Genomic DNA, 12643 nt, shown 5'->3' with positions numbered 1-12643 from the left:
ATACTCAGGCCGTCTGAAGCGCACCGCGCAACAGAGCCTCCCGAAGTTAGTTTCCAAAAGACTAAGCCATTCATCAACTGCACAGCAGTGGACCTGAGCTAAAGAGGAGGACAACTGACTGATGCAAGCAGTCCTGGCTCTCTGAGGAGGATCTCGGTATGGATTAACAGTGTTGAACCACACTGAGAAAGCACTTAGAAGCTCCAAATCCAACATGCTTCAGTTTCTGTGTCTGGGTTTACTGCACAATCCTCTGTGTTGTCTACTTGTAAGTCTAACTATGTTCAATGGGGTCTTCTCCCAGAGAAGTGTGCACAGAATAGCAGTTACCTCTTTTGTTTCTGGAAGGAAGACAACTGATTGAGCAGGGAGGGGAATACGAGTGAAGAGACCCTGCAAGTCTCTAGTACCCTCCCATGCCAAAGAAGAGCAGACCTTGTGCTATCCCTAGAATCCCCAACTCAGGGTAACAGAAGTCACCTTAAGGAAATGAGCGACACGTCCCATGGAGTCATGGCTGGCCTCCCAGGTATATGAAATGTCTCTGCACCAGATCATGAGGGTGGGAAATTGTTCCTCTCTAACATGATCACCTGGGAGCCTTCATTTAAAGTGGTTTCAAGGGTGGTCTGGATTGGATTGGAAAGACGACATTTGTGTTCAGGCAAGTTCCCAGGAAGCCTTTCCAAAAGGCCTTCTTTCTCTGTGAAGGAGCCCTGCAATGTGTGTGAGGGCGCATGGGAACTCATAGAATCATAGAGTTGGAAGGGACTTCTGGGGTCAAGATGTCCCAGACCCTGTTAACCATCTGTTTTGCAGCCATGCTCTCACAACTAAGAGGAGGAGGAGGAGGAGCCATCTTCTCCACTTCCTTGTCTGATCTGTCCTCAAGGCTCTGCAGAAGAGACAGGGTCCCTTCCTTGGCATGCCATTGTAGACTTGACAGCAGGAGCTTCTTTTGGGGCCACTTATGTCCTGGGGAAAGGTAATGACTGGAGCAGTGCGAAACATCCTGACAACAGCTGAGCAAAGATGGGTATTGAATGGCCTGTGATTTTCCAACATCATCATAATCGGCAGAGGAAATGTCTGAACTGGTGAACGGTTTGAGGTTGTGTACATCTAACCAAAACTGAGATTCTGTTTTGAAGAAGACAACAGCTTTGAGTTTTGCCACAAGGGTTAGTACCAAATCATGAGCTGGGATTGGTTTCAGTGGAAGGCCGTGAACGTCAGGCTGATGGGTCTTCCTTAGGTCTTCACTGGTAGACTGAAATGCCCCTTCTGAGGTACCTGGTTGCATGGACCATCTCTAGGTCACTGGAAGGCGGGGTCAGCAGGCCCTTTCCCACGTTGGCAGCTACCTCCCAAGGGAGAGTATTACAGATTATAAGGACAGATGAAACTCCCTGGAAGACGGTTTCCACCAGCTTGCCTGAAAAAGTATTGACATCCAAATTGGGGGTGGGAGTGTGGTCACTGAACCCAACATGCTGTTTGGAGGCTGGCTGTGCCCCTTGTAGATATCTGTAGATGCTCAGGTGAACAAAAGGTGAAAGGAGGTGGAGCTGGGGGCCAAACAGGCTGGTCAGCCCAACTACATTCTGCCATTTCATGGATCAGCTTCAGCACCAGCTCAGTCACCTGAGGCAGTTCTTCTTCCTTAAAGTCATCTTGGATTTCTTCCAAGGCCTCATGCAAAGTCCAACTCATAGAATTCATCACTTGTTCAACAGCAAACATTTGGTTGGAAGGAAATTGGACTGTCTGCTGGCCTTTGAGAGAGCTGACAAGGATGGTTTCTTCAGGCTCTGTTTTCTCCTCCACCTTCATCTTTGTATACAGCCATTTCTGGAAGAATAACAAGAGGACATTGGGGCTTTTCTCTTTTCCTTAGCTATTGTGGTGGTTGCCGTTCAACACGTCTCTGGGTCAGGAAGCCCCTGTTGTGTTTGGATGCCAGCTCTGGATTTTGCAGATGAAACAAGCCCTTGAGTTTTTCTAGACTGAACCTCTGAGAGACATTCCTCATGAGCTGAAGAAGAATGGAGCTTTGTCTTGAGAGGAGCCATCCCTCCTGACTGGCTTGCTTCCAGATGTAGCTGAGGACTTCGCTGAGATTTTATCTTTGAGGAGGGAAGTGTTGTTGAGACACCCTTATGAATCTCAGCTTTTATGAGGCCTTCAGATTCAACTCTGTGTGTGTATGTGTGTGTGATTGGCCTCTCCAATATGCTCTGTTTGGATACCAAAGGCTTTTGTTTCAGCTCTCCGTGCCAAGTTGGGAGGGTTTTGTTTGGCTCAAAAGAGCAAAGCCCTTCAGGTTATTGACAATAATCTCAACAATCTCCTCAGCAATCCCCCCTTGGCTGTATCAGGGACATCCCCTTTCTCAAATTCTTCTTCATGCACTTCTTTGCCTCCTGCAATCAAGTGTTTTCTGGACCTGGTGTCCCAAAGTACCTCCTCCAGGATCTGTTCAGCCATGTCCATGCCTAGAAAATGGGTGATTCTTGACGTGGAATCTTGTGTTTCAATGGAGGTTTCCTGCTTCCTGCCTAAGAGGGTTCGTGACATTACTTCCAGGAGATTGTCAGTGGTGATCAATTTTCCCTCTAAGCTGAGTTAGTGTGAGCTAGCTCACAGTTTTTTAGTCTCCGGCTCACACATTTTCATCCTAGCTCAGAGCAGACTACTTTATGCAGTAGCCAAATTGCTCGCTGCTCACAACTTTAATGCCAGTAGGTCACAAAGTAGGATTTCTGTTCACAAGACTCTACAGCTTAGAGGGAGCATTGGTGGTGATCGAGGCAGAACGAGCCAAAAACCCCAGGTCACCTAAAATCTGGAAAATGTCTTCAAGAAGATTGGCAGCTCTTTGGGTGAGGGAAGATTTAAGTTCCTCTGAATCAATGAGAGACTCTCTCTGTATCCCCTTCCACGGTGATCCTGTCATGCATGTTTTCCTCAGATGGAATGGAGGACTTTAGTGAGGAGTCTCTGGAAGGGGGGGAAAAAGTTGTGTCAAGGCCTGAAGAACACTGCATTTATGTGAGAGCTTCTTGTCCTTTGGGGGGATTTTGGTCCCTCATAGCTGCCACCAGCAGGGGACAATGGCAGGAGCTCTTCCCTCAATTTGGTAGAAGGCTTCCCTCACAATCACACCCACATACTCTCCAAGCCACTTATTTGGCTGCTTGGTTTGGGAATGAAGCTCAGGTAGAATCTGAGAGTCTTTGTGACAGATGATAAACCTCGCATGCAATAGGAGCCAGAGGGCCTTTTAAATATATATATCAGCCCCACCCCACTTCAGGGAATAAGCTTAATATTTGAGGAATAATGTGGATGCGAGGGGCTGGTTAGTTTCCTGCCAGCTCTGGAAGGTGGAGCTTGGCTTCACCCCTCCCTGATTTGGGTGCAGGCAGGTAACTAAATCAGACTCTTGAGGCTGACTGGTTCTCTCTGCATAGCCCCACCCCTTCATTTGCATAGATAGCTTCCAGCCAGGGGTCTGTGACTGAGTCCACAGATGCCCTCATCCTAATCATCTTGAGAAATTCCTACGCATCTGAAACAAAAGGTTCAGCCAGTTTGGTGTAGTAGTGGTTAAGAGGCGGCGGACTCTAACGTGGAGAACCAGGTTTGATTCCCCATTCCTCCACATGCAGCCAGCTGGGTGACCTTGGGTCAGTCACATTCTCTCTCAGAGCTGTTCTCTCAAGGGCAGTTCTCTCAGAGCTCTCTCAGTCCCACCTATCTCACAGGGTGTCTGTTGTGGGGAGAGGAAGGGAAGGAGTGAAAGATGGGGTATAAATCCAACTCTTCTTCTTCTCTGGTGTGTGCTTTAAAAAAAAGAAAAGGAAAGAGAAGAATTCAACTGTTTGCCTACTAGCTGGGGAGAAAGAGCCACCCAAGCAGGCTGGCAGATGAAGGAAAGCGATTCCCCCTTCTCTCACACAGCTCTCCACCAAAGTACCAAGAGATTAACTCACCTTTTCCTCAAGGGTTATGAAAGAAACATCCCAAAGGCACGAAGTAGTAGTAGTAGGAGGAGAAGCTGTCTAGGTCACCTTAAGTGCAGCACTCCTTTCAGTCTCTGTTAGCTAAAAGAAGAGAAAGGACAGAGAAGGGGATGGTTAGAAAATTAGCTATATTAAAGCCCCGGCCATTTCCACCTAGGGGATTGGCCCCAGGGTCAGTCTGTTTTCCTGCTTCCCCAACATGTGGTGCATTAAGAACATAAGAGCCGCCAATGTTGGATGGTTATGAAAGAAACATCCCAAAGGCACAAAGCAGTAGTAGTAGTAGGAGAAGCTGTCTAGGTCACCTTGAGTGCAGCACTCCTTTCGGTCTCTGTTAGCTAAAAGGAGAGAAAGGACAGAGAAGGGAATGATTAGAAAATTAGCTATATTAAAGCCTCGGCCATTTCCACCTAGGGGATTGGCCCCAGGGTCAGTCTGTTTTCCTGCTTCCCCATTATGTGGTGCATTAAGAACATAAGAGCCGCCAATGTTGGATCAGGCCAAAGGCCCATCCAGTCCAACACTCTGTGTCACACAGTGGCCAGAAATACCAGGTGCCATCAGGAGGTCCACCAGTGGGGCCAGGACATTAGAAGCCCTCACACTGTTGACACCCCCCCAAGCGCCAAGAAGACAGAGCCTCACTTGCCCCAGAGTCCCTATCTATACCTTGTGGCTAATAGCCACTGATGGACCTCTGCTCCATATGCTTATCTATATTCATGCACCTCCCAGGATTCCCTTGGCTTTTCTTTGGTCTTCCCCAAACCTGCCTTGCCACAATGTTTACAGGAGAACCGCAGCATAGCTCAGATGGCTGCTGCTTAGCTTGGAAAATTAAAAATGTCCCCTGTCCCTCCCTTCCACAGAGCACCAATTTTCTATGTTGACTGACCGAGAAGGAGAAGATTTGAGAGCGGGAGCTTCCCTTTGGGCCACTGATTTCCTGTGAAAATGTAACAACTGAAGCAGTGAGAAACATCCTGGCAATAAATAGTTGGGCAAACTCTGGTATTGATTTGCCAGGGATTTCCCAACAGGATGAGACAAAAGTTTCCAGTGTCACTGCAGCAGTTTGAACAAAATCATGAGCCTGGATTGGTTTCCATGGAAGGCTGCGAATGTCAAGTTGACAGTTCTTTAGTATTGTGTCTAGTGTTTTCTTGTACTTGAATTGAACCAGTGTATCTTGAGGTAAATCTTGAATTCACTCTAAAAATCTGGTCAATGTCATGAAAATCTTCCTCTACCTTCAAATAGTTATGAAGCAAATCACGAAAGCTTTTTTCCAAATTTGGCCTCTCCAAATCCTCTGGAATTCCTCTAAAATACAGATTATTAGATCTGAATTGAGTTTCCAGGATTTCAATTCTTTGTTCTTGTTGGGATATTGCAAGTTCATCCTTCAGTCATGAGTTCATATGTTTATGCATGCTAATGTTAGTTATTTAGCTCAGGGCCAGTTTGGTCTTACACACATAGTTCCCGCCAGAGAGATGGTGACAATATTCCTAATGAAGTGAATTGTAGAATGTCTGTTGGCTGATCAGTTTTTTATGGGGTGCTGCCTGCAGTTTGGCACATATGCAGGAAGTGGGGGAATTTTGGGGAAACTTTACCTTCTTTGTTCTCCCACACATGAGGTTTAGCACCCAAACAGTCAACATGGAGCTTAGAATTAGTTAGACAGGATGTTTGTTATTTCACTTTCAAATGTAAACCTTTCCTCCTTTATGTAGTAAAGTATTTTTTTCTTAAAATATACACACACGTGAGGCTGCCTCCTTTACTCTGCTAAATATTCCAACAATTCTGCCTCTCAATCCGAAGATCCTGCCTTTCTAAATGTGTGTCATTATCTTTTTGCTTCTCTTTGATTTTTATAATTTCTTGTGTTTCTTCTTGTAATATTAAATTAATTTCTGGTAGTCCAGCTGATATTTCTTGATTCACAATAACAACAACAAAAATTCGTCAGTTCTCTGGTCCTCATCTGTTTTATCTGTACTCCTTTTTTTCCTTTGTCTCTTTGACATACCTTCCTGCTGCCATTTTCCCTTTCACTCTTCTATTTTTAAAAACATTTTGCACACTTTTAAAAACACGGTACACACTTTCCATATATTATACCCATATATTTTCTGTACATATATCACATGCACAACCATGAAAGCTTATACTATTTAAGAAATTCAACTAAAGTACATGTCCATTCGATTAAAAAATGATATTCTCTACAATTCTTATAAAAAGGGGCTAAATGTAGCAAGTAATGAATGTTCTGAATACATATAGTACAGATGAGAAAGGTAGCTTATCTTCTAATCATTCTAATAATTAAATGACAAATGTCAATCTATTACCAACAGAACAATTATTTTCCCTATTAAAATTATAGTAAAGTAGGGGAGAGAGGTGATAAATGAGAAGAGGGGAAGGGGAGGGAGAAAGGGAGGGGAAAGAACAAGGAAATAAAGGGGGGGGGGAGCAGTGACTTAGCTTTGTTTCCCGGTACGCTGATTCATCTAAGGTCTTCGGGGAGGGAAACCCAATGTTTTCATGTTGTTTGTCATTCTGGGAAATTTCACATGTCTTCGAGGGACTTGCATGCTTCCAGATGTAGCTGAGGCTTTTACTGATCTCTTCCACACTCTGGAAGACACTTGTCCTTGAAGAGGTAAGCGTGTTTGAGACTTTTACAAATGATTTATGATTTCTTCAGAGTCAACAGTGTGGGGAGGGATTGCCTCCCCAAGCTTCTCTGTGGGCATCCCGGTGGCTTTTGTTTCAGCAGCCCATGCCAAATGGAAGAGTTTTGTTCAGCTCAGAACTGCAAAGCCCTTCAGGCTAGAATCAGAACAATCTCCTCAGCAATCCCCTTGGCTGGCTCAAAGGATGGGGGCTGTCTGAACTCCCGCAAAGGCTAGCCCTCTCCCAGGATGGCCCCTTCCTCAGAGTCCACTTCTGGTTAAGTATGCGGACTCTAATCTGGGAGAACTGGGTTTGATTCCCCACTCCTCCACTTGCAGCTGCTGGATGACCTTGGGCAAGCCATAGCTCTGTCAAAGCTGTTCTCTCAAGGACAGTCCTGGAAAGAACGCTCTCGGCCCCACCTGCCTCACAGAGTGTCTGTTGTGGGGAGGGGAAGGGAAAGGAGTTTGTAAGCCACTCTGAGACTCCGAGTGAAGGGCGGGGTATAAATCCAATCTCCTCCTCCTTCTCCTCCTCTTCTTCTTTTTGCCTCCTGCAGTGAAGTGTCTTTGGGAGCAGGTGTCCCAATCTGCGTTCTTATCAGCAGAGTGCAGCTTCTCCAGGAGGACCCATTCAACCACATCCTGGCCAAGAAAATGAGCGATTCCTGAGGTGAATTCTTGTGTTCGGGGGGGGTGGGGGGCTGGGCTGCAGGTTTTCTTGCCTAAGAAGGTTTCTGATATCACTTCCAGGATTTCCTCAGTGGTGGTCGAGGCAGAAGTGGCTGAAAAACCCAAGTTGCCTAACATCTTGAAAACGTCTTCCCTACATGCTCCAGTCACTTCCGCCCAGGTTTCCGCCTGTGCTGATGCTTCTCCAGAACTCACTTCCACTACCTGCACTTTTGGCTCCAAAACGCCCTCAGAGGACTCTTGTTTAGCAGGGAGTGCCTGAACTGTGGCCCTCCAACATCTCTCGTGCCAACGGATGCAGCTGTGTGACACACCACCCTTCTAGAACCTGGCTGGGCATTGTGACTCTCTTCAGTTCTGCCGTGTGACGCTGGAGGCTCTCCTGCCACAGCTCCAGAGTTCCATGAGTGGCGTATCTGAGGCCAGACTTTGGCCTTTCTCTCCAGCTTCGTGCTTGCTGTATGCTATACACTTGATTTTCTGCTGCTTTGCTCTTGATGCGGCATTATGTCACTCACGACAATGTGGCAGTTAAAACACTATAAAAATCAAGCATCTGACAACCTGGGAGGGAGGGAGAAGGGGATCATTGGAGAGGGTTTTTTTAAACTATTGTGTTATTCAGGGGTCATTTTGTAGAAAAAGGGGTGCAGGAGCTCATTAGCATAACTCATTAGCATAACTTATTTACATATGCCACACCACCTGACATCATTGGAAGTATGTCAGAAGGCAACGCCCACTGCAACTTACCTGGCTGCTTCTTGCTCCTCGTGGCCCAGGGCTGCTGGGAGCAGGGGGCGGGGCTTCTTGCATGTGCCCACCCCCTGGGCTCTTTACTGCCAGAGCTCCGCTCCTGTGCGCTCCTGCAGGAAATGACCCCTGGTGTTATTTATATGCAGCGTTTTGTGTGCCCCCCTCCACACAGTTCTCAAAATATAAAAATTTAAACAGGGCAGGTGGACAATCCTGAGAAACACATGAGAATACAGTGGGGGGGGGGGAAGGCTTCAAAGCATATCAGTTATGAAAGGGAAACTAAAGCTTACAGTGGAGAGAAAAGGGGTGACCCTAGGCTGCTTGGAATCTCCACTGCGAGGGTGATTTCACATAGTATTACATCAGCAACCAGAGTACCACAGAAAGTCGCCCTGGTGTGGAAGCAGCCAAACAGGGTGATGATACTCCAAGGGAACTGAGGCCTTTCCACCATTCACCCATTCCAGCCTTAAAGGAACACCAGCCTAGACACTCCATCTGCATGTGGCGGAGTGGCTTCCTTTTTTCACATGAACACAAGAAACTGTCTTAATCAGACCATCATTGCAGTCAGTATTGTCTACTCAGACTGGCAGCGGCTCTCCAAGGTCTCAGGCAGAGGTCTTCCACATCACCTACTGCTAGATCTTTTAAATGGAGATACCAGGGATTGAACCTGGGACTTCCTGCATGCCAAGCTGATGCTCTACCACTGAGCCGCAGCCCAGTCCAGTGGGTCTTCCTGCAGCATCCAAGGGCTGAGGCTAGCTTCCTTAAGAAAACATAAGAACATAAGAGAAGCCAATGTTGGATCAGGCCAATGGCCTATCCAGTCCAACACTCTGTCACACAGTGGCCAAAAATACCAGGTGCCATCAGGAGGTCCACCAGTGGGGCCATTCATCCAAGGAGGTATTAGTAGGCGGACCCATGGCACATGGATCTTCATGGATCCTCAGGATTTTTGCTTCAAGTTACTTTGAACTCATTGTCAAATCATGTATCATGTCCATAGCCAGATATTACACCAGAACAATTATGGATTTGGCACTTTCTGGGGGCTACCACAGTGCAAAAATGTGGTTCTGAAGCACAGATCCATGGGTACTCAAGAATTTTACACTGGGTCACCCCAAACTCACTATCCAGTCACACATGTTCAGGGCCACAGACTGCATGACAACAACCATGCATCCACTGGTTCATGGCACCACCATGGTGTAAAAAGATAATTCCAAAGCATGGATCCTCATGAATTCATATGATTTTTATGTGGGTCATTTTTCTGGTGTGATCTGTGGCCAAGGATATTGGATAGTGTGTTTGGGGTGACCCAGTACAAAAATCCTGAGGATCCATGCTTTGGAACTCCCATTTTTGCTCGGTGGTGTTTCCACAATGAAGTGGATATGTGATTTTTATGGTCCAAGTTGTGGCTACAGATAGGATATGCGATTTGATGGTGAGTTTGATGGACAACTCAATGCAAAAATCCTGAGAATCCATGCTTTGGAACATTTTTGTATTGTGTTGGTGCCGAGTGGCATCACACGTGAGAGGTGGAATTTGCCCCTGCGAGTCCAAGGCTACCACCCCAGGGCTCAGGGAGGCAAAAGAACGTTTCCCCCCTCCCCCCCACGTGCGGGCGTCGCAGCTGCCACCAAGAACAGCGGTGGCGGCCATAACTTTTTAAAGAGCCCCTCCTGAGAGCTGGGGGAGCCAGAATGACCTCTCACGTGTGATGTCCGAGCGGCATCACACGCGAGAGGTGGAATTTGCCCCTACGAGTCCAAGGCCACCATCCCGGGGCTCAGGGAGTCACGATAACGTTTGCCCCCCCCCCGCAGCTGCCGCCAAGAACAGCAGCGGCAGCCATAGCTTTTTAAGGAGCCCCGAAGGAGAGCTGGGGGAGCCAGAATGACCTCTCTCGTGTGATGTCCGAGCGGCATCACACGCGAGAGGTGGAATTTGCCCCTACGAGTCCAAGGCCACCACCCCGGGGCCCCCCTACCGTGTCTCAACTGATGGCTGGTGGGAGAATGACATATTTCTCCCATGGTGGAGCCACAAAGCAGGGAATCCATCATTTTAGTGGTACAATCTGTGGCTTTGGACATGATACGTGATTTGATGGAGAGTCTGGGGGCAACTCAATGTAAAAATTCTGATCCATGATCTGTGCTTCAGAACCACGTTTTTGCACCATGGTGATACCATGCAGCAGTGGCATTTGTGGTGCAATCTGTTGGCTATGGACATGGTATGTGACCCAACACAAAAATCATGAGGTTCCATGCTTTGGAACGACGTTTTTTGTGCCATGGCAGTACCATGATTTTTGTGGTGCTGCCTATAGACTTAGACATGATCCACATTTACAGAGGTGTCGAACTAATTTGTTAGAAGGGCCAGATCTGACATAAATGTCACTTTATTGGGCCAGACCATGTGTGCCATAAAATGTAACACCAGGTACTGGAGATATAAACTTTATAAAGGACACAGACAAACACAATTAACAATTTTACTCAGAATACAAACAAAAGCATTTGATTCCTAGCATGAAACTTACTGGGGAACCCATAGAACCTCCAATAGATGTATTTAATCATATGCAAGACTAGTTTTTTCCCAAGGGATACCCTAAAAGGGGGAGTACCTTACATTTCTATACGGGCTGAGTAAGAGCCCTGGGTCTTATGTTTGACACCCCGATCTACAATATTATGATGGTTTTGTTTCAGTGTAAAAATCATATGAATTCATGGAGATCTGTTTGAAATTCTCCAGATCCAACTTTCACCCAGTCCCTTTATTTAGTACCTTTTTATTCTGCCTTTGCTCCAAGGAACTCCAGGGGATATTCTGTGTTCTCCCCTGCTCCGTTTTATCCTCCCAACAACCCTATAAAGTAGGGGGGAGAGAGAGAGACTGTCCGGAGAGCACCCAGAACGCTTCATAGCAGAGTGGGGACTTGAATCTAGGCTTACCAGCTCCAGGTTGGAAAATACCTCAATATTTTGGGGGTGGAGCCTGAGGAAGGTGTGGTTTGGAGAGGGGAGGGACCTCAGCAGGGCATAATGCCATAGAGCTCACCCTCCAAAGCAGCCATTTTCTCCAGGGGAACTGATCTTGGTCGCCTGGAGATCAACTGTAGCAGTTCTCCAGGTAGCACCTGAAGGTTGGCAACCCTACGAATCTGGGTCTCCCAACTCCTGGTCCAGTATTCTAACCACTATGCACAGGTTCTATTTTGCCCCGATAACCCTGTGAGTGCAGCTAGCTGACAGACTGACCCAGGGTCGTCCAAAGAGCTTCACAGCCGAGTCAGAATTTGAACTGGACTCTCCTAAGTCGCAGTCCTGAAGGCTGTACCACACGGCTCGCTGGAAGCCAGGCGGACCCGGATGGGAAGATCATAGAGAGGGAAAGCCCAGAGATTTGGTTTGGGGTTTTTTACACACACACCCTCTATCTCTCTTCAAGGATATTTCCGGTCTGTCTGAAACCAACCAGCCGCAAACGACCATAGCCGGGTGTTCACCATAGATGACAAGAGCCCAGTTGCGGGCCGGCGACCTTTCCCGGAAAGCCCATCTCTATGGTTGGCCAGGAGGGGGGGGGAAGAAAAGACTCTCCGGGCTGGATTTAAGAATTTCCATCTCTCCACAAACTCTCCCTGCGCCCGCGTCACGTGGCTTCGGGTGGCGCCACCGGCCCCGCCTCCGGCTCAGGGATTCGCCGGCGTGCGTCACATGACGGGGCCCAGGCACGGCCGGTGATTGGACGGCGGGCGCGAGTCGGCGGAGAGCCGCGCCGCCGCCTCCCCTCCCCCCCCGTTCTCCTCAGCGGGGCCCGTTGGGAAGGCGGCCGGTCTTCCGGCGGGGGCTTCTGGGCTCCCTCGCTGTGGGGAGCGGCCGCAGGCGGGAAGGAAGGAAGGAAGGAAGGAGGCGTGACCATGAGGCGGGGCTGCTGCCGCCGGCGTCGCCGCGGGCCGCGGTAGCCCAGCCGAAGCCTGTAGCCCGAGCGGCGGTCGGTCGCTGCGGGCCGCCACCATGGGCAACACCCTCACCTGCTGCGTCTCCCCCGGCGCCAGCCCCAAGCTTGGACGGGCCCGCGGGGCGGCGGCCAGAGGCGGCGGGGTCGGGATGGGGGCCGGAGGAGTGCAACACATCAGCGACCGCGAGTTCCCGGATGGTGAGCTTAAGGATGGGGGGGGGCGTGGAGATGCGTGTCATGGGGGCAGGGGCGGACCCACATTGTTGGGACCCCGAACTGTTACGGGGGGCCCTACTCAACCAGCGGCAATAGGGCAACAGGGCTGTAAGCCCCCGAGAGAAAAAAATTGAAATCTGACCACTTACAGGGGTGTTTTGAGGCCATGTGAGACGGGTATTCGCAGTACTCCAACAGGCTGTGGAGACTAGGGAGCAAAAATTGTACTATGTGAGCTATCGGCATTAAAGTTGGGAGCGA

The 12643-nt window shown here is 48.5% G+C and overlaps 1 protein-coding gene across 1 annotated transcript in view; it reads left to right on the top strand.

Annotated features, from left to right (window-relative positions):
- Positions 1-11985: 11985 nt before the first annotated feature.
- The window catches only part of CCNYL1 (cyclin Y like 1), a 52032-nt gene continuing 51374 nt past the window's right edge, over positions 11986-12643 (top strand). Inside the window, exon 1 of the mRNA XM_015405944.1 lies at positions 11986-12364. Within this exon, the coding sequence (XP_015261430.1) occupies positions 12223-12364 (142 nt within the window). The 5' untranslated portion in view covers positions 11986-12222. The remainder of the gene's footprint in view (positions 12365-12643) is intronic.

Source organism: Gekko japonicus, unplaced genomic scaffold (assembly GCF_001447785.1).
Source record: "Gekko japonicus isolate JY-2015 unplaced genomic scaffold, Gekko_japonicus_V1.1 scaffold317, whole genome shotgun sequence".
Lineage (NCBI taxonomy): Eukaryota > Metazoa > Chordata > Lepidosauria > Squamata > Gekkonidae > Gekko > Gekko japonicus.
The sequence above is the reverse complement of the archived record's forward strand: the minus strand, read 5'-3'. Positions and strand labels throughout refer to the sequence as shown.